The 18168-nt window shown below is 43.2% G+C and overlaps 4 protein-coding genes across 6 annotated transcripts in view; 2 read left to right on the top strand and 2 right to left on the bottom strand.

The window, feature by feature from the left end:
• The window catches only part of LOC310801310 (TLR adapter interacting with SLC15A4 on the lysosome), a gene marked incomplete at its 5' end in the record, with an annotated part of 1103 nt that extends 913 nt beyond the window's left edge, over positions 1–190 (bottom strand). The window contains one exon of the mRNA XM_083665305.1: positions 1–190. This exon is cut by the window's left edge and continues 913 nt beyond it. Within this exon, the coding sequence (XP_083521431.1) occupies positions 1–190 (190 nt within the window).
• A 1317-nt stretch (positions 191–1507) lies between these two features.
• LOC310824953 (adapter SH3BGRL-like) lies at positions 1508–10383 on the bottom strand. 2 transcript variants are annotated; one of them, XM_083697322.1, is made up of 4 exons: positions 10254–10383; positions 3407–3592; positions 2916–2996; positions 1508–1690 (listed from the first exon to the last, which is right to left on the bottom strand). In XM_083697322.1, exons 1-4 carry the CDS (start codon positions 10311–10313, stop codon positions 1655–1657), a joined length of 363 nt encoding a protein of 120 aa, XP_083553448.1. In that variant the 5' UTR covers positions 10314–10383; the 3' UTR covers positions 1508–1654. The 2 variants fall into 2 exon arrangements, with proteins under 2 accessions (XP_083553448.1, XP_083553449.1); XM_083697323.1 differs by lacking the exon at positions 10254–10383 and adding an exon at positions 4952–5005.
• Positions 5805–9393, top strand: hmgn7 (high mobility group nucleosomal binding domain 7). 2 transcript variants are annotated; one of them, XM_083686129.1, is made up of 6 exons: positions 5805–5968; positions 6823–6843; positions 7106–7135; positions 7311–7358; positions 8003–8110; positions 8605–9393. In XM_083686129.1, exons 1-6 carry the CDS (start codon positions 5954–5956, stop codon positions 8605–8607), a joined length of 225 nt encoding a protein of 74 aa, XP_083542255.1. In that variant the 5' UTR covers positions 5805–5953; the 3' UTR covers positions 8608–9393. The 2 variants fall into 2 exon arrangements, with proteins under 2 accessions (XP_083542255.1, XP_083542254.1); XM_083686128.1 differs by having other exon boundaries at positions 5807–5968; positions 8634–9393.
• brwd3 (bromodomain and WD repeat domain containing 3) overlaps positions 9967–18168 on the top strand; it is a 21048-nt gene continuing 12846 nt past the window's right edge. Inside the window, exons 1-18 of the mRNA XM_083697324.1 lie at positions 9967–10086; positions 10243–10301; positions 10401–10430; positions 10606–10665; positions 11480–11630; positions 11774–11872; positions 12525–12685; positions 13404–13625; positions 13803–13903; positions 14151–14221; positions 14538–14638; positions 14777–14817; positions 14921–15025; positions 15929–16079; positions 16328–16462; positions 16597–16725; positions 16875–17100; positions 17593–17736. Of these exons, the coding sequence (XP_083553450.1) occupies positions 10053–10086; positions 10243–10301; positions 10401–10430; positions 10606–10665; positions 11480–11630; positions 11774–11872; positions 12525–12685; positions 13404–13625; positions 13803–13903; positions 14151–14221; positions 14538–14638; positions 14777–14817; positions 14921–15025; positions 15929–16079; positions 16328–16462; positions 16597–16725; positions 16875–17100; positions 17593–17736 (2020 nt within the window). The 5' untranslated portion in view covers positions 9967–10052. The remainder of the gene's footprint in view (positions 10087–10242; positions 10302–10400; positions 10431–10605; positions 10666–11479; positions 11631–11773; positions 11873–12524; positions 12686–13403; positions 13626–13802; positions 13904–14150; positions 14222–14537; positions 14639–14776; positions 14818–14920; positions 15026–15928; positions 16080–16327; positions 16463–16596; positions 16726–16874; positions 17101–17592; positions 17737–18168) is intronic.

Genomic DNA, 18168 nt, shown 5'->3' with positions numbered 1-18168 from the left:
TCTCAGAGCTCTTTTGTCCCACGTGGTCCCCTCTGAGCTGCAGGTCAGGGTAGTCCTTGCAGAAGGTGGTGCAGCACCAGGAGCGATAGAGCTCCAGGTCACTGTAGTCATCGCTGTGGCTACTAGGGATGGTGAGGGCATCAGTGGGCTTGGTTGTAACTCCAGCACCAGGCTGCATCCGGCCTTCCATGTTACCTATGTTGTCCCACACACAAGCACATTTAGAAATCTAAAACATCTTATTTAATTAGTATCCTATTGAACATGCTTTCATCTGATATAAATGTGTTGATCTGTAGTGAATCAGCTAGATGTACTCCATTTCCCACAAATCCAAGGCTCTCTCACCTATCATTATTCCTTGGGTGAGAATGGTTTGGGGTGGAGGGCGGGGTGCACCTGTGTACCTTCCCTGGGCTTTGGAGGAATGGGAGTCACAGTCCTCTGGTCTGTACCTGAGCACTCTGATGAAGGCTTCTCCCAACATGACAAACACTCCAAACTACAGCACAAAACATCTCAATATCACATCACACAACGACAGCAGTAACCTGAAGGCTCACATAGACAACAGAGAACACTCACAATCACACATTTACAGAAGCTTAAAGTTAAACATGCTGACGTGATTTCACGGTCTATCGGTCCCAGTAGAGAAAAGCATAATGCCAACACATTAAACCATCGTGTTGAAAGTATCCTTACCTCTGTATTTACAACAGATGTTTCCTCAATACGTCCAGTGGTACAAGTATTAAAATTGATTAGATTTCTCTACTGGGTGAGATGATCTGCCACGGTATTGTGGTGTCCTTTATTGTACTGTGCTTCTGATTAGTGAATGTTTAGAAACAGGAAGTCATATAAAAATAACTTGAGAACACTGCCTCTGCACTTTACCTTCTATTCGTCTGTTTTAAAATAAAAAGAGAAGTGAAACAACGTGTACGACAGTCTACTTTGCTATGTCAGTTTGAGTCTGAGCAGAGCAAAAAAGCCAACTGTGTGAGTTGAAGTTTTGACATAACAATGACGTGAAAACTGGGTAAAATTCAAAACAGATTCTGGTGGTTGAAAAGGTTCACACAAGTGTCCACAATGAAACCTGCTCTCTTAGTGGTGGGGTTAAAGTGGTCCGTAGTCCTTTTAGGTTCTTTGTTAGGGGTTTTTTCTTTTTAAAGAATGACGCACATGACTTCTCGCTTCAAGTTGCAAAAGAGAGGCATGTTTCTTTTTGCAGTGGTGTGACATATCATTAACACAATGACACAACACTTTTATCTAGAGTAGAGATACATACAGAAAAAGATAGGCAGAATAAATCAACTACATTTTATTAGCAAATACCTGAAAATATGTATCATTCAGGTATAATATCCTGACCTTTATGGTCATGCTTGCAAAGGATGGCAGTAAAAATCCATCACAAGAAATGCACAATTTTAAGACCTTGAATTGGAGAAAAGGTGAACGGTAACTCTGTCACTGAAGTATTTTATAACCTGGTTATAAGCAAGTTACTTTTACAACAAAGTTAGATCTATAAGTCATCTGTGTTCCACAGCTCTGACAGCGTGATGTAGTATTGGAAGGTGCCAGGGGAGGGCGCTGTGGCCAGCCAAGCCTAAATAAGCTGCTACTGCCAGCGTCTCTGCTACTGCTGCTCCTGTCTGGCCAAAGCCTCTGCTTCCTGTTGATCACATGAGAAAACAAACTGGGTTGAGACCACTGATCTGTATAGCATGTACATATATTGGTATACATATATGATCTATAGCGTACTCTATGTATATCATATGTATATAGATCAGTGGTTGAGATTAATTCATGTGTAAAAGGCATGTTTAGCACAGGGAAAATACAATAGTTGGAATGTTAGTTATACATATGAAATGTGTGCAACATTACAACCTTTGAAATGTCACTGATGTAATGCAGCAGTCTACAGAACAAACCTCCTCAGCACATCTAGAAAAAAGCACAGCTAAAAAATAAGCAAAAGCACAGCTAAAAGAATAAGCTCAGCATCCATTGACTCAGCGACCTGTGTTTAAACTCACCCTACATCAGTCCACTCACTCACAACTTGACATTCAGTTTCTTTTAATAATCAATTTAATTTCCTTCAACAACGAACTCCAACTCGTCTTGTGCCAGGAAGATTAAAGCCTGCCGCTCCTGACCTGGTTTTGTAGTTCTGAATCAACTTGCATTTCTCATGTGTGAGATATTTTTCTTTTGCATTGACAAAGAGCAGAGAATTCACTGCTTCTTCCATTAAACGGACGATGACCAGTTATCCCATATTCACTGTCTGACAAACATTCTGTGGGACCATGTAGACAAAGTCTTCAGGTGAACAAATCATTTTCCATAAAGCCAAAGCCTCAGTAGAACCAGAGGCTCTGAGTAGTACATGATCTTGCAGGATCACTGGATAAAAGGGATTTAAAACAAAAAAAAGGAACTTCATTTTGCCTTCGCATAATAACTCAACCAAAAAAACAACCTCCCTAGGTAGAGCATTTGCAGTGAAATGCTTTCATCGTGAACCTCTATACTGAGGGCTACCCGTGCTATACAGTTTGTTGTGACGGTGCAATATATACTGGTCATTACATTACAGCCATACCAACAGTACAGAAACAGCAACTATTCTGTATTATTGTTTAGAATTATTACAGTAACATGTATAATAATGTCCTCGTGAGGAATAATCATTCAAAAAAGGATTAACAGGCATCATTGTTACTGCACTAGAGCTAAACTCATAACTGTATTGTCCAATCAGCAAGGATGAATGAACACACTTTTTAAATATACATTGATTCACTAATCATCACTTTTCAAGTCTGGAACTCAGAAACTGGAACTCAAAAAACACAATGTTTTATTCCCAAAGGGATGTGTCTTACTTTGGAGCCTGGGGGTGCTTTTAGGCCCAAAAACGCAAACACTGCATGCTCCTCACGGGCATCAAAAAAGGCCTCATAGTTCTGCAATGAGAATACAAATGCAACATTTATACACCTTCTTACAAACATACCAGGGATGAAAATTGTCACTTTGTGAACAGCAAATCTATGAACAAAACACCAGTGGTCATGAATGCATATTTACTGTACAACTATGCAGAGACGGCCTTCGACGCCTTACTCAATACATTGCAAGCTCCACTCCACTGTGACCGGAGAGCGTGGCCCTTTCTCAAATGTTAGAAACTTGATTCCTTGACTCCTCTTCTCCGTCTTTCACTCGCTTCCTTCTCATAAAACTTCTTTGGAGGAGAATACTTAAAGGAGAGGAACCTAGATCTTTTCTTCCAATGTGTTTTGAGCGGAGGACAGAGGTGAGGATGCCAGGAATTGAGTTTCTTACAATTGTGACATGGCCTCTTAACACTCACCCCCAAGTATCGTTCTTCGTTGAATATCTGCGGCGGGAGGGGGTTCCCTGTGAGCGGTCTGAAGTCCTCTGGCACGTTCTCCCTCATCCACTTCCTGTTGTCTTCACTAGTCACAATGTCACATTCCTCGAAATCAATCTTGTTGACAGCCAGGAAACCCATGATGTCTTGCTGCTGCTTCTTAATCTACAGGCACAAAAGTGACTGCATAATACAATACAATAATAATACAATTTATACAATAATAATGTGAAGAGAGTTTTAAATTACACAATGAGGAAAGGGCGATTTCAGTATAGGAAGAGAGGTTACACCGATCTTCTCTCTGCAAAGCATCTACAGCTGAGCTTCATTCTCCAGGATGGCCTGAAGACTGAAGCAGACCCAATAAGGCCTCTGCATCCAGGAGCGGCTAAGACGGTGAGGCGGGCAGCCAAACGCACACCAAATATGGCAGCAGGGAGCCCAAGGTCCTCCAGCTACTCTAACACTACTGTCTGAGGAGTGTTGCTTTAGTTTACTGAATGATGATAACGAAACGAAAGAACAATTCTGTCGTAAACAGATGAAAACATGTTGGAAATGATTTCACACGTAGAGTAGTGGCCTGTCTTAAGAAGACAACAATCGACCGTGTATGCGTGTGCTCAGAGTTTTAACTCACTGGTTGACAAAGGAGAGCAGATCGTTCTAGGAGGCTGGCTGTAGCCTGGTTATATTGTGCTCCGACTTAAGAGTCATTGAGGGCCTCTACGATGAGCTGAGGAATGAAGATCAGCTGTCCAGAGACTGATCTGGTCCAGCTGTTCTGGCACCAGAACAGCACTGGGCAAGGGTCCTAAAATGCAGTGTCATTTTACAGTATGTACTGTGCTGTAGGGTGGTCAGGAGGGGTTGGGGTGGGGGGGGGTGGGGGTGGGGTTTCCATCTGCTAGGAGTCAGCCTCACCAGAGAGCTGTTTAAAGCCAGTTGTTTGAGTCACAGAGTTGTTTTAACAAGACTAACATGCTCTCTATGGCATACTCAAGCAACACGCACATACAGAGAGGAGAGTTAAGACGCTTACCGATAAACCACAAACTTTTCTCACATATTATTTCTACCCAATATCAGTACTGTAGGCTACAACAACAAAAGCACAGGCATATCATTTATTTCAGATTGTAATCGAATATTAGACCTACGGCGATGACTAAGCAATATCTCCCTGGTTCTCTTTGTCAAACTATGATGATGATTATGCACTTTAAAGACTAGGCTGTAGAATATAGCATAGGCATCTTCCAACACTACTTCACCACTACTCTGGACATCCCGAGCAGAGCTTTCAAATTTCACTGACTTCATAAATCCATTGTCCCAATAAAGAGACTATATGCTGACGTACTGTAAGCAGCAGGCAGAGGGACCCGCTTGCTGTACAATAGCGATGGCTTACAGCCTCTTTAGCCTGCATTACATGCAAATCATTAACACTCGCCCAGACAATGAACACAAGCTCTTATTCACCGCAGGCAACAACACGATGTTCTCGGGAGTTCTTACCGATGTTGATCCGGAGGATGATGCTATGTAGACCTTTATCACCATGGCTTTTTTTTTTTTTCACCTCCTAAAACCTGAGTGAACAGCGCGCTGACGTCTCCTAATAAATGTCATCCTTCTCTCTCTCTCTCTCTTTCTCTCTCTCGCTCTCTCCTCCTCTCTCTCTCTCAATCTCCTCCTCTCTCTCTCCACCCCCCCCCCTCGCTCAAAATGTAAATGCAGTTGGCTATAATGTATAAATGTAAAGTTTAAATGTAAATGTAAATAATATATCTTAGTGCTTTGAAATTGAAAATGTCACAATTAGTACACGTGGTGGGCTACTGCAATTGATAATAGCCCATTGCTGTTGTATATCACCTCGAGTGTTATTTTCAATTGTGTTATTTTCAATTACAGTAGTTTATATTAGGCCTGTATCTTTTTCAAACTCTTTCAAACGCTAAAAATGAAATAGGACAATGACACAATGACATGATAGTCTATTTATTCTTCAATCTGTTAGAGCCTACGTCTCTAGTCCGACATGTCAGAACGGCCGACATCGTTAAAACAAAAGAAAAATTATAAATTCCAGTCTTCATGGCAGGCACTTATTTCAACAATGTCTCAAACATCTCATCTGTGAAGTGCTACACTATAACAACGATGAAGGACTTGAACGACGCAGTGTAAGCGGTGTGTTTTGCGGCCAGGGAGTGCAGACTGTGATAAACAATGATGATCATCATTTAGTTTCACTCACAATTTCGCGCGTAAAATCACTCGGTTGAAAATGTGGTTCTTTTGTGACACCTTGTATCCTCCTGTGATTGGCAGAGCAGAACATCAGTCACCCTGTAGCCCCACCTCCCCCACCCCCATCCAACCCCTGGCTTTAATGTGCTGTATGTTTACTAGTATTAGTAATAAGAGGACGACACTGTCTTAAACTGTCAACTCTGAATCGCCCAAAAAATTGCTCGTTAGTTTGCATTAAAGAAGAAACCTTAGGAGTCCACCATGCCCAAGAGAAAGGTAGGCTATGGAGAGATCTAAGCTACTGTATGCGGATATACTTTTTGCCCTTATAAATCAGTCGTGATATTAAGCCTTCGAGACAACGGAGATTTATTATAAATGTACCGTATTCATTTATGATCACTCTTGCAAAAATACATGAGAAATAATTATTAGATTTTTTTGGTTTGCAAACCGCGCTTTATTTTCCCCGATTTAGATTGCTGTGAGATGTTTGTTGAGCGGCTCACAGTCTTGTGTCTGTCTGAAGTCAGGCTGGATCCCTGCTACTGAAACCACAAGCAGCCATGCTTTGCAGTTCCTACCCTATCCATCGCGAACACAGCCAAACAAAACTGATGCCTTTTGAGAGTTAGATGCTTTAAATTGGCGTTGAAAGGGCGTAGAAAAATTAAGTAAAAACTCTCGTTTTTTACGTCGACATGATTCAAATGTTAGGTTGTGGTGAAATGAACAATTTTAATGTTTTCTTTGTTCATCGCGTTAAATGGGTGCTGTTCGCATTTTTAACCGCCAGGTGGCAGCGTAGAGTTGCTCCAAATGCTCCCCCTCCCCCTGAGAAATGTAGTCAAACCCGATAAAGGGAAACCCAGGAGATTCACTCATGTCCCATTGGAACAAAACGGTGTCGCTCTCTCCATGATTTAAAGCGCTTGTCCATACCTGATGAATAGAGCGTAATAGATGTGCCAGTTTGTCTGAACTTGACTTGCATTACTTACTTTAGACTATAGACTATAAATCAGTTTTATGTTTGAGATATGTAAAGTTAATATTGTGCCCCACTCCCCACCACCTTCATTCAAGTATTGCAGTGTCAAATATAATCCATGTTTTGATCCATTTTGCAGGGAACAGAGGTCAAGGAGGAGGTACGTGTCTTTGATCATTGTTGAATACAGGCTTGCATCATTATCATGGATATTACAACTTCACTTACCTCCTATTAATAATCAGTCATTTATCACTTTCTTGTCATTGTATGGACTTACATTAACTACTATTTTAGAATATACACATTATTATGAACATTATAATCCATGCATCATTGAAATGGGGAAATATTCAATAGCTTGTATATACGAATTACTATACTTTTGGTTTAGTCATTAATTTTCTCATTCCTTATATTAGCCTCAGAGGAGATCTGCACGGTTATCAACGGTAAGCATAAAGCACCTCTTCTAAATCCAAGCTCTTGCACAACATTCGGGTAAAATCTCTCACCTGATCTCTTTTCAAATGTTATTTTTGTTCTTTAGACATTTTAAAGTGTGTATTGTTAGAAGAATTCTGGTTTTACTTTTTTGTATCAATGATATCCCTCTGTATTTTTCAGAAACCAGTACCCTCCAAACCAGAGCCCAAACCAAAAAAGCCAGCAAAGGTAATATATTTAAGCAATAACACATTTGGAGGCCATGTTTTAAAACATTTTTATCATGGCTGTGATGTGGTTGTAGCCACAAGGCCATGATATGACATTTCATAACACATGGACTCGAGTGGAGTGTATTGTTGCGTTTATACAACGGGTTACCAGCATTAAAAAGCAAGATTCATTCCCAAACCATCCCATTTTTCAACAAAATGTGATGCTGCATTCACTAACACTGCTTGTCAAGTGCAAAAAGGCGTTCGTATTGACTGCCATGTTAAATCAAAACTACCCAAGCGCTGGTTGATAGTGCCAGGTGGTTTCTAGGGATGCTGTCCATGGTGAAAACAGCTAGGTACTGGAATAGCATAAACTATGGCATTTTATGAATGGACGTGGCCCTGTGTATGTTGTCTAATATGTCATGGGCAGGATAGCCTGTAACAATGGGAATTCCAAACCACCCGTTGTATAAACCTCTCTTAAGACACATCTATGTATTTACATACAAATGGCCTATTGTGTATTGGACTGGCTAGTCATTTCTCCTGCACATGTCCACTGTCACAAAGACTTTGCTTCACTTGAACACCAGAAAAACAGGTTCCGCTCACAGAACTTGTTGTATGAACACATGTAAATTATCCTGACAGAAAGAAAAAGAAGTAAATGACAAGAAGGAAGACAAGAAGAAGGCGAAGAAGGTTGAGGAGCCCAAGGAGGAGACCCAGCCAGAAAATGGCGAGACTAAGACAGACGAAGTATGTCATGTCTTTGTCAAATCAGTGACACACTGGACTGTTGATAACATTTCCTAATGATAATAATGATATTTTCACCTGAGATATTATATTGAGAAGATGAGGGTGATTCGTCGTGATTGGGGTTTGTTTTACTATGCTAGCCTCTTAAACTCTATGCCCCATTTGACTAATTTCTGCCTAAAAACCAGACCCAAACTAAACTGCTTCTAACATTAGAAATATGATGATCAGATGCAAAAGCAGGATGCCTGTTGATAGGTAACACCTTGAAGTTTTGTGTGGTCATAGTTCAGAATAATATACTACACATGACAAGGAGATAAAGTAAACAATAATTAATTTACTAATTATAATTCATTAAAATAAATGTAAGAATTTAGGCCCAATTACAGGCCTGTGCAGGAGGTTAAGAGACAAGTCAATGTAATTTATATTTGGATATTCTCTTACTGTAAATAACTTGTTATATAACTTGGCGTAACACGCCACAGTGAATGGTTTTCTCTCTTGTATCTCACAGGTAGAGACCCCAGAAGAGGCTGAGAAAGAGGGAACAAAGACTGAGTAGTAACGCTCCCGTCCATCCAATCCCCTCCACCCTGCAGCCCCCAAGTCTCATGTGTTTGCCCTAAAACCTCCATTACCTTATTAACAGAGGAATATTTTTATCAACAATTTTGTAATTATTGGTACAGGTTTTTAGCACAAAACAAAGCTAAATGTGGAGGATTGTTCTGTTGTGCAGTGGTCTTATCAAGTGTTTTTAAGCAAACATAATTACGTTTTTGTTTTTTTATTAGTGTTGGTATTTGTTGGGAGTTCCAAAAGAAAGGTGGCTGGTAGACCAATTGCAGGTGGTATAGTATCACATTGTAGGTTTATCAACTCAGATTATTTGACTTTTGTAGGTGGTTGTATTTTTACCCTTGTATGTGCAGTGTTTTTCATTTGGGGGTTTACTTTCTTTTAAAATTGATTGTCTGTAAGAAAGAGGAATTATAAACTATAAAAAGAAATTAGAACATTCCAGGCATAATAATGATGTGGGCTCACCTGCTTTTGAAATAATCTTGCTCAGAATTATTTTGATGACACAGAATGATTTAACAGAGAAAGCGACTTGTTGGAGGTCACTTGTAGGACTTTTTGAAAAAAAATGTTGTGATGTTTTTAACACTGAAAAAATGCATCTATTGAAATATGCAGCTATCTGTGTGTTCCCACGGAAGTTCTGGATGTCTGATTGGAATTTATTAAAACAGTAATTGGAATTTTCCTCATGAGGTTGTACTGTGTGTAATAATGTAAACACTGTTACTTAATGTAAAATCACAACCCTATTGGTTTTTGCTCAGGATTGTCGCTCCAATTTCCAGATGTGTCACTTTTAATGCACTACTGTAATATTTGACAGAGACTGACAGCTACACTGCTTGCACATCAAAATGGCAATGAAAAATATGGATGACGTGTGGATATTTAATTCAGTCAATTTTACTACGAGAGCAAAAGTGTTTCTTATTCATGTGTGAGAATGTCATCCTCGTGTATGATACTCTGCTCTAGGCCACTCCTTCATTGTTTATTCTGTTTCAGCAACTCTAATTTTAACTAGAACGACCTATTACACAATACAGTGTAGCCTAATCGGTCAAATAACATATTTCATATGAGACAAACCCATTAAGGGCAGCTACCCTCAATAAGAAGGTGTATCGTGCAGATTGCAGAATGACCTACCCAACAAAACCAGTGAGTTTGACCGCCTAGAGGCCGATGGTGGAACTGCAGGAGTGCAGTGGCCGGTCGCAGGAGGGCGCTAACAAAGCACAATGTGGTGAGAAGGCTAGGAAGGAAAAGGCCGGACGCTGGGGAAACAATTCAGGTGGCTAAAACACGTAAACATCACTGAATCTAATGCCGCTGTTCTTATCAAGGGATGGCAGAAGAGCAGTGTTCACAAATCGAAGCGGGTGAGTGTTGAGGGTCTTTTTCTCTGTTCAAATATTTAACACAAACACAGTTTGGAGCTTGTATCAGTTAGCTAGATAGCTAATGTCAGCTAGTTAGTTAGCCAGATAGCTTAGCTAAGGCTGAATGGCTCACTAATGCGCCTCTCTTGCTTTCAGAATTATATTACCTCATTGCCAGATTTCTGCAGTCGGGACCATGCAAAAAATCTGCAAAGGTAGGATAACATGACAAGTTATCTGAAGACTTGTGATTCTCAAATGTATATCTCAAAGGTCTGAATATGTGCTAACCACTAGCAACTGTCTGTCCATAGATTCTTGTCGAGGAGCTGGAAGAGTATGAGGTAAGCTGCGCTGCTCTCGCCTATATTAGCTTATTCTCAGTCTCGTTTCCGTGTTATTGCCGGGTTCTACTTTGATATTGTTTTAGTCTTTGATCGCGGCAGGGACGAGGCATAATGCATATTTTATACCATCTGAGTTTTGATACGGTTTCTAACCGCGTGTCTCCCCGTTCAGTTGATCCCTAAACGGTGGAGTTGGGACGGCAAACAATGCAAACGAAACTTCGAAGACTGGGTGAGTATTAATATTAGGATATTAATTTATAACCGGCTGTCCACATAATCCTGGAACTTTTGTCTTTCGTTAGAATTGAACAGGTCAATATTGATATTCTTTCCAAACATTTCGATTGTATTGACGGTTTTGAAAATGACACTCAAACCGTGTGTTGGATGAATTGTAGCCAAGATTGTTTATAAAAAAAAATATTTTGGTGCGAAATCTAACCGTATTGTGTGTGAGAGGAGGGGTTAACCGAGGGTAAACGAACGCAGCTTTTCAACAGCTTGAGAAATGTCAATCTTCGCAGAGAGCCAATGAAAGCCCAGTTACTATTCTAGCAAGCTGGGAAGAACCTGCTAAGAGTGATTCTGATTGGCTGTGTGTGTGTGTGTGTGTGTGTGTGTGTGTGTGTGTGTGTGTGTGTGTGTGTGTGTGTGTGTGTGTGTGTGTTCTACAGGCATATCCGTGTAATAAGGGAATCAACTACACCTTTTGTTTGCAGAAGTCTGAATTGCAGTATTTGTGTATGGTCTATGTTTCCAATTTACCAGACTATTGTGGCAAACTGATATTCTCTGTTTCAGAACCTCATATAAAGTTTGCCAGCAGAACAGCATAGCTAACAAAAATGCCAGATTGTTGTTGTCTTATCAATTTATTTAGCTTGACCTAACAACTATCAATATTTACCAGTCGGTGTGTTGCTTAGAACAACTGTCTCAACAAGTAAAATGAAGTATTTCGTGTTTGTGTGCTTTTAAATGGATAAGTGTTGATTGGTCACACTCAGGCTGCCATGCTGACTGTTGTCCTGATGTGTCTCCAGGTGATGCTGAACCAGCACGTCCCGTCAGACTACCTTCTGCGTGTGTGCCAGCAGATAGGCCCCCTCATAGACAAGCAGGCCCCCCCTAGCGTCCCGGGGGTCCAGACCCTCTTGGGCTTGGGAAGGCAGTCTTTGCTTCGCACTGCTAAAAGTGAGCCTAAGCCCCACCTCTCTTCATTTTCATAATTCTCTAAATTTGATGGGAAGCCTGTATGTGTTTGATGGTTCCTTGAGGGGAGTCTGGGGTCGTACAGTATGAAATGCTATAAATACAACCACTGTTCTGTGTCTCAGGTTGTAGCCATGCGGTATGGAGCGGGTCAGCTGTGGCTGCGCTCCACCGCGGCCGGCCTCCAGAACCACCAGTCAGCTCTGGGAACCCCCCCAGTGTCGGTAAGTCCGTTTTTTTGGAAACTTTTTGTTTGGTGACAATAAGGCCAAAAATTAACACCCGCCAAATGCGGGGAGATTTTGGCATTGGTGGGGAAATCTGTCAATCTTACCAGCCACTTTGGTAGGTAGCCAACAAAGGTTGGTGCATATTATGCTTACATTTAAAAACTAAACTGGTCACTGTTGATTATGGTCACTGTTGATTCAACATTCGTGACAAGATCCTGCTGCCTCCTCCGGCTGACTGTAACTACTGCCCACTCACGCTTCTCCTGACTTTCAAACAAACCCTAGAATCTGAGCTTTCTCAGTTACAACCTAAAATACAGCGTAACAGTCAAATTTAACTACACGCGACAACACGCAGGGGAAAATATTTAGCCACATTTTCACAGGGATAGACGCAAAACTTTAAAGCCTACAAGAGTTTTGTTCTGCCCCAGGGAGTAATTTTCAATGCATCAGAAGTCATGCTAATGTGTTTTTTTTGGGGGGGGGGATCTTTGTCTTAATATTGATTTAAAACAAATGTGGCTGGTATCATCCACCAGACACCTTGGCTGGTAAACCAAAAAGTTAATTTTATGCCCTGGTGACAACCATGAATAAAATCCTTTGCCCAGCTGACCTCTGTTTCTCCCTCCGGGTCTAGTGTCAATCATGGGTGGTCGCCAGGCAACAGGCACCGCCCGCTTTGGCCAAGTCCTGCCGTCCTCCACCTACCAGCATATGAAGATGCACCGGAGAATCCTAGGCCACCTGTCGTCAGTGTACTGCGTGGCCTTCGATCGCTCAGGCAGACGGATATTTACGGTAAGGCCCCCTTCGTTCCGCAGTGGGGTTGTGCTAACAGTGGGCAGCAGAAAGTATTATAACCCTAACCATAGAAAATTAAAGACTAGTCTCCCAGGTCTAGAAAACACATGGAAAATTAGAAGAAGGAAAAAAATTGTTTTACATAGTCTTTACTGTTTTTCTCTGCCATAATAACATGATCAAATAAGGAGCTGCGTCAATAAAAAATAAAAAAATGTGTTTGGGCATAGCTGTCTGTATGCGGCAGCAGATTCCAGGGAAGGTGGGTTCAGAAGTGCAGGTTGAAGGCATCAATCACTGCGCTGTGTTTCGATCCTGCTCTCTGTTGTTCATTTGATTTGTGTTCCTACTCACCCCCCTGTACCTCGGCTGTCGTCATCTGAAAAGTGAGGTAGCCTATTGGATCAGCGCAACTGCAGTTAGCGCACCTCACATTGAGCCGCAATGGTATACCACAACTGGTGAAGTTTAACAGTAGCGTTTACCTACCGGTAAATAGGCTTGAGGCTTGAGTTTGAGAAGACGTACTTTCCACGGTCATGGTCAGTGTGGCTCAGTTGGTAGAGCACGGCACCACCAACCGCTAAGACTGTGGGTTTGATTAACTCCCTTTGGGATCATACAGTGTATACAAATAATGTACGCAATGAGTCCTTATATTATATTATACAAATATGTTTCTGTTGGCGTCAGTTTAACAGAGCTCTCCTCCCAGGGTTCTGACGACTGTCTCGTGAAGATCTGGTCGACGGACAACGGCCGGCTCCTGTCCACGCTGCGCGGCCACGCCGCGGAGATCTCGGACATGGCGGTGAACTACGAGAACACGCTCATCGCCTCGGCCAGCTGCGACAAGATCATCCGGGTGTGGTGCCTGCGCACCTGCGCGCCCGTCACTGTCCTCCAGGGACACGCAGCCTCCATCACCTCCATACAGGTGAGGACTGTCCCTCTGAAACGGGAGCCTCACTTTTATACCTTTCAGTATTTGTTTACCTTTTTATCAGGTGACCTGCACCTGGCGTAGTATTTGTTGGGGTGTTTTAGAACGGCCCTTTTTGTGACACACACTTGCTTGAGACACGTCCCTGTGTGACACGTCCTGTCTGCTTAGTTCTGCCCCGGGGTGAAAGGGCCGATGCGGTACCTGGCCTCCACGGGAGCGGACGGCATGGTGTGCTTCTGGCAGTGGCACTCGCTCAGCATGAAGTTCTGGTAAGTGTCATGAAGGACTAGCAAATAGTCATCAATAGGGGGGGGGGGATGTCTCGAGGGACCAAGGGTGGGCTCAGGTTGCCGTGTCTTGTCTTCTTGGGCTGGAGGGGGAGGGGGGGGGGGTTGATTGATTGATTTTCAGCAATCTTTTAGCCACAGTGTCATTTCTAGTTCCACAGAAGTTGAGCCTTTTTGAGTTGTTCTGTGATTGAGGTTAACCTAACCTTTGATGTTGCATTCTCCCCAGTGATAGGCCAGTCAAGTTCATTGAGCGGTCCCGCCCTGGGGTCCAGATCTCCACCTCCTCCTTCAGCTGTGGTAGGTGGCCTCCATCCCTCCCTCCATGATAACCACCACACATTGGGGTCAGGGGACGTGGAGTCTGCTCTGTCAGCTCAGTCCAGAACCTCCACAAACTTTAGAAAGGCTTCCTCCCTCCCTCGAGGAAATCACTGATCTAACATGATGAGACTGGTCAAAGCAAGCGTTTCATTGCATTGCCTCCATCTATAAAGTCATGTCAGATCAGGAAGGGAGGCAGGGAGGATGCATTTTAACGGTATTTAAACTGGGCCCAGGTGCCTCTGCTGTAACTCCTGGTCTCTTACACATCCCTCTACCCTCTTGCTATCAGGTGGGATGTTCTTGGCCACTGGCAGCACAGATCATGTGATCAGGGTGTACTACCTCGGTTCTGAAGCGCCCATGAAGCTCTCTGAGCTGGACGCTCACACGGTAAGAGGGAGGGGAGGCTGAATCAATGTAGCTAGCTAGCTAGTGGAAAAAACGTAACGTAAACCGTTAACAACTTTCTCTCTCTTCACGTACTTTAAACAAATAAAAACAACTTCTAACTTCTTCTTCTTCTCCCAGGACAAAGTTGTAGTCGTCCAGTTTTGTAACAACAGTGACAGGTTAGTGTGCACACCCGTTTCTGTGTTTCTGTATTTCTACGTTTTGACGGTAGCCTCTTAACGAAGTGTGTGTGTGTGTGTGTGTGTGTGTGTCCGTCCTCAGCTTGAGGTTTGTGAGTGGCAGTCGTGATGGCACCGCCCGGGTTTGGCATTACCAGCAGCAGGAGTGGAAGAGCATCAGTCTGGACATAGCCACCAGACTGCCAGGGTAAGGGAGTGGTGCTGATAAAACTAAGATTCTTAGAAGATAACAGTTAGCCTCTTACCAAATCGAGTCCCAAACCCTGAGTGGAGTTCCAACAGTTTAATCCCAAGATGCCAGTGTTCACCAGTGTTCACCAGTGTTCACCAGTGAAGCTTTACTACCCAGTGTTGTCTTGTGGGAGAGTGTTCCGCAGAGCCCTGATAAAACTTGAGCTGCAGTAGCACATCATACTTAACTAGGCTTATGGCCACTCAATAGATGTTACACAGTTCACACAGTTTCTATGCAGTCTGTCAGTGCTCAGCCACCCTGAGGGGATGTTTTATAGACCACCGTTTTTATTTATTTTCATACAAAATTGTAATATGATATAGGCCGAGGTAGATTACGACCAGTTTAGTTGTAGGAGGTGTTCTGCCGTCTGTGGAGCACCACACGGCTATATAGCATTAATGTCATTATTTGCGTTAAGTATGTTTCTGTCTCTTTGGTAGTAAGTTGAATTGTATGTATTTAAAGGGGCAATCTTGGATTCAAACTGCTGAGGGATGGGGCTGGACAAATGTAACCACTCTCAAATTCAGACAGAGCTGTGGATGCAAGGACTGACCATCCATGAGATCAAAATGATAATTTTATTAAAAAAAAGTATACAGTGTGTAGCTGTTTTCAAGCTATACAGTGTTTCTTTACAATTATATTATTACAAATATTATATTAAAACAAGCCTCGATTTTGGGTTCTGATGGGGTAAGGCAGTTGATTAGCTCATGGTGCATTTCTAAGTTCTATTCTTCAAGAGTCGAATGAAATGGCTATATAGCATTTGTTTTTAACTCCAAAAGTGGACGTACCAATCCCAGATTGCCCCTTTTAACATGTGATGAATATGAATGTGTGTTACAGGAGCGCCGTTGTGAACGGGGAGGATAAAACCAAGCTGGCGGTGACCATGGTGGCCTGGGACCGCGGAGACCGGACGGTCATCACAGCCGTCTCCAACTACCTGCTCAAAGTGTGGAGCTCCACCACCGGCCAGCTCCTGCATGTGTTAACTGTGAGTCCTGTCCTCTACGGCCTGTCCTCTCTCTGTCTCCTTCTCATAGACAAACTGGGGCTGTTTCTGGCCTCTCCTGAGGACGACCTAACAGGCCTGAATAGCTGTCTCCATTGCCTCCTTCTCAAAGCGCATTGGAGGAGAAGCTTCAAGGTCCTTCCGATCCTCTCCTCCAATGAGTTTTGAGAAGAAGGCTGGGAGAGAGGAGGTTTTTGAGATTAGTCCAACGTGTGTTCTCCCTCTCCCAGGGTCATGACGATGAGGTCTTTGTCCTGGAGGCTCACCCCTACGACGCCCGCATCCTGCTCTCCGCCGGCCATGACGGCAACATCTACGTCTGGGACTTATCCAAGGGAGCCAAGATCCGCAACTTCTTCAACATGGCGAGTGTCTGTAGTAGTAATGGAACCAAAGGATCCTGATATCACACACTGTGCCAGTGCACTTACGCTCATGTGTTTCGTGATGTGTGTTTTAACCTCTTTGCAGACATTTACACCAAGTGTTCTCCTTTCAGATTGAAGGCCAAGGACACGGTGCAGTGTTTGACTGTAAGTTCTCAGCTGACGCCCAGCACTTTGCCTGCACCGATTCCCACGGTCACCTGCTCATCTTTGGCTTTGGCTGCAGCAGACCCTATGAGAAGGTGAGTTTATCTGGGAGCCGAGATACCCTATCAGTTCAAATACTAACACATGTTTATTTTTGGCTGAAGATTTAATTTGGTAGTCTTTCTTTACTGATGTCCCAGATCTCCACTAACATCCTCTTTCCTTCATGCCGCCGCACTGCCAGATCCCCGACCAGATGTTCTTCCACACAGACTTCCGGCCTCTGATCCGGGACGCCAACAACTACGTCCTGGACGAGCAGACCCAGCAGGCGCCCCACCTGATGCCTCCGCCCTTCCTGGTGGACGTGGACGGGAACCCCCACCCCACCCACTACCAGCGCCTGGTGCCAGGCCGCGAGTCCTGCAAAGAGGAGCAGCTGGTCCCTCAGCTGGGCTACATGGCTAACGGTAATGCTACTCACCTTGTCCTGGAACATCCCCCCAAAAACACTGCAGTTAGGGTTAACCCTAACCCTTGTCTGCTTTTAAGACTCTGATCGAGGACAATGTTTTGGACGACTGCGGTTCGAACATCTTGTAACGCTTTGGCTGTGTTTCCAAAATGCATTTTTGTATTTTCAAGTATGGATATGCTCTAGATAGATAGAGCATATTGGAACACAACCTCTGTCCCTGTGTTGTAACATGTTTTATGTACACGTTTCTTCTTCTTTGACCTGGCAGGTTGACCTGGCAAAAGAGCTTTTCAACCTTAAGGGTCTTGCCTGGTTAAATTAAAAAAAATTAAATCTTGGCAGGATATCAATCAGCAAGCATGTGGTTAAGTGCCAGCAGCTCGTACAGTTGATGTCCTGTGTCAACCATGTCTGTACTGTAGAACCTGGCTTGACACTTTGAGATTGGTAACCAATTGGGATCTACGCCTTTTTTCTGGCTTAGGTGACGGAGAGGTGGTGGAGCAGGTGATTGGCCAGCAGACGGCAGAGGAGGGTCAGGAAGAAAGCCCATTGGACAACCTGATCCGACAAATGCAGAACCAGCAGGAGGGGCCTGACGCAGGGGGTCAGCCTGAAGGAGAGGGGGGTATGTCTTACACTGTATGAGAGGAGAGGGGGGTGAGGGTGTATAAAGCTGTCGTGTAGAATGATGAACCTGTGGTGATGGGGAGAGGATGCCTTGCTGTGCCCCTGTAGCACTGGTAACACTTTACTTTAAGGTGTCATTTATAAATGATTTATAATTGGTTTAAAACTTGTTTATAAACCATAGTTTATTTGATTTATTAATCATTTATAAACCACTATCAAACCGTTATAACTCTTTAATTGACATTTTACAATCACTGCTTGGTGCTTGCAAAATAGTGAGCGTACAGGCTTGGTGGGCTTGTTGTTTAGGCATTCTAAATGCAGTAACTGTGCACTTCAGTGTCACCCCACTCCCTGGCCAGCACCCAGTGGATATCCAACAATTTAAATGAATGAGTTCTCATGGTTTATAAATGTAAGTGTAAGA

Source organism: Argentina silus, assembly GCF_951799395.1.
Source record: "Argentina silus genome assembly, chromosome: 2".
NCBI classification, from domain to species: Eukaryota; Metazoa; Chordata; class Actinopteri; order Argentiniformes; family Argentinidae; genus Argentina; species Argentina silus.
This window is presented reverse-complemented; position numbering and strand designations above follow the sequence as displayed.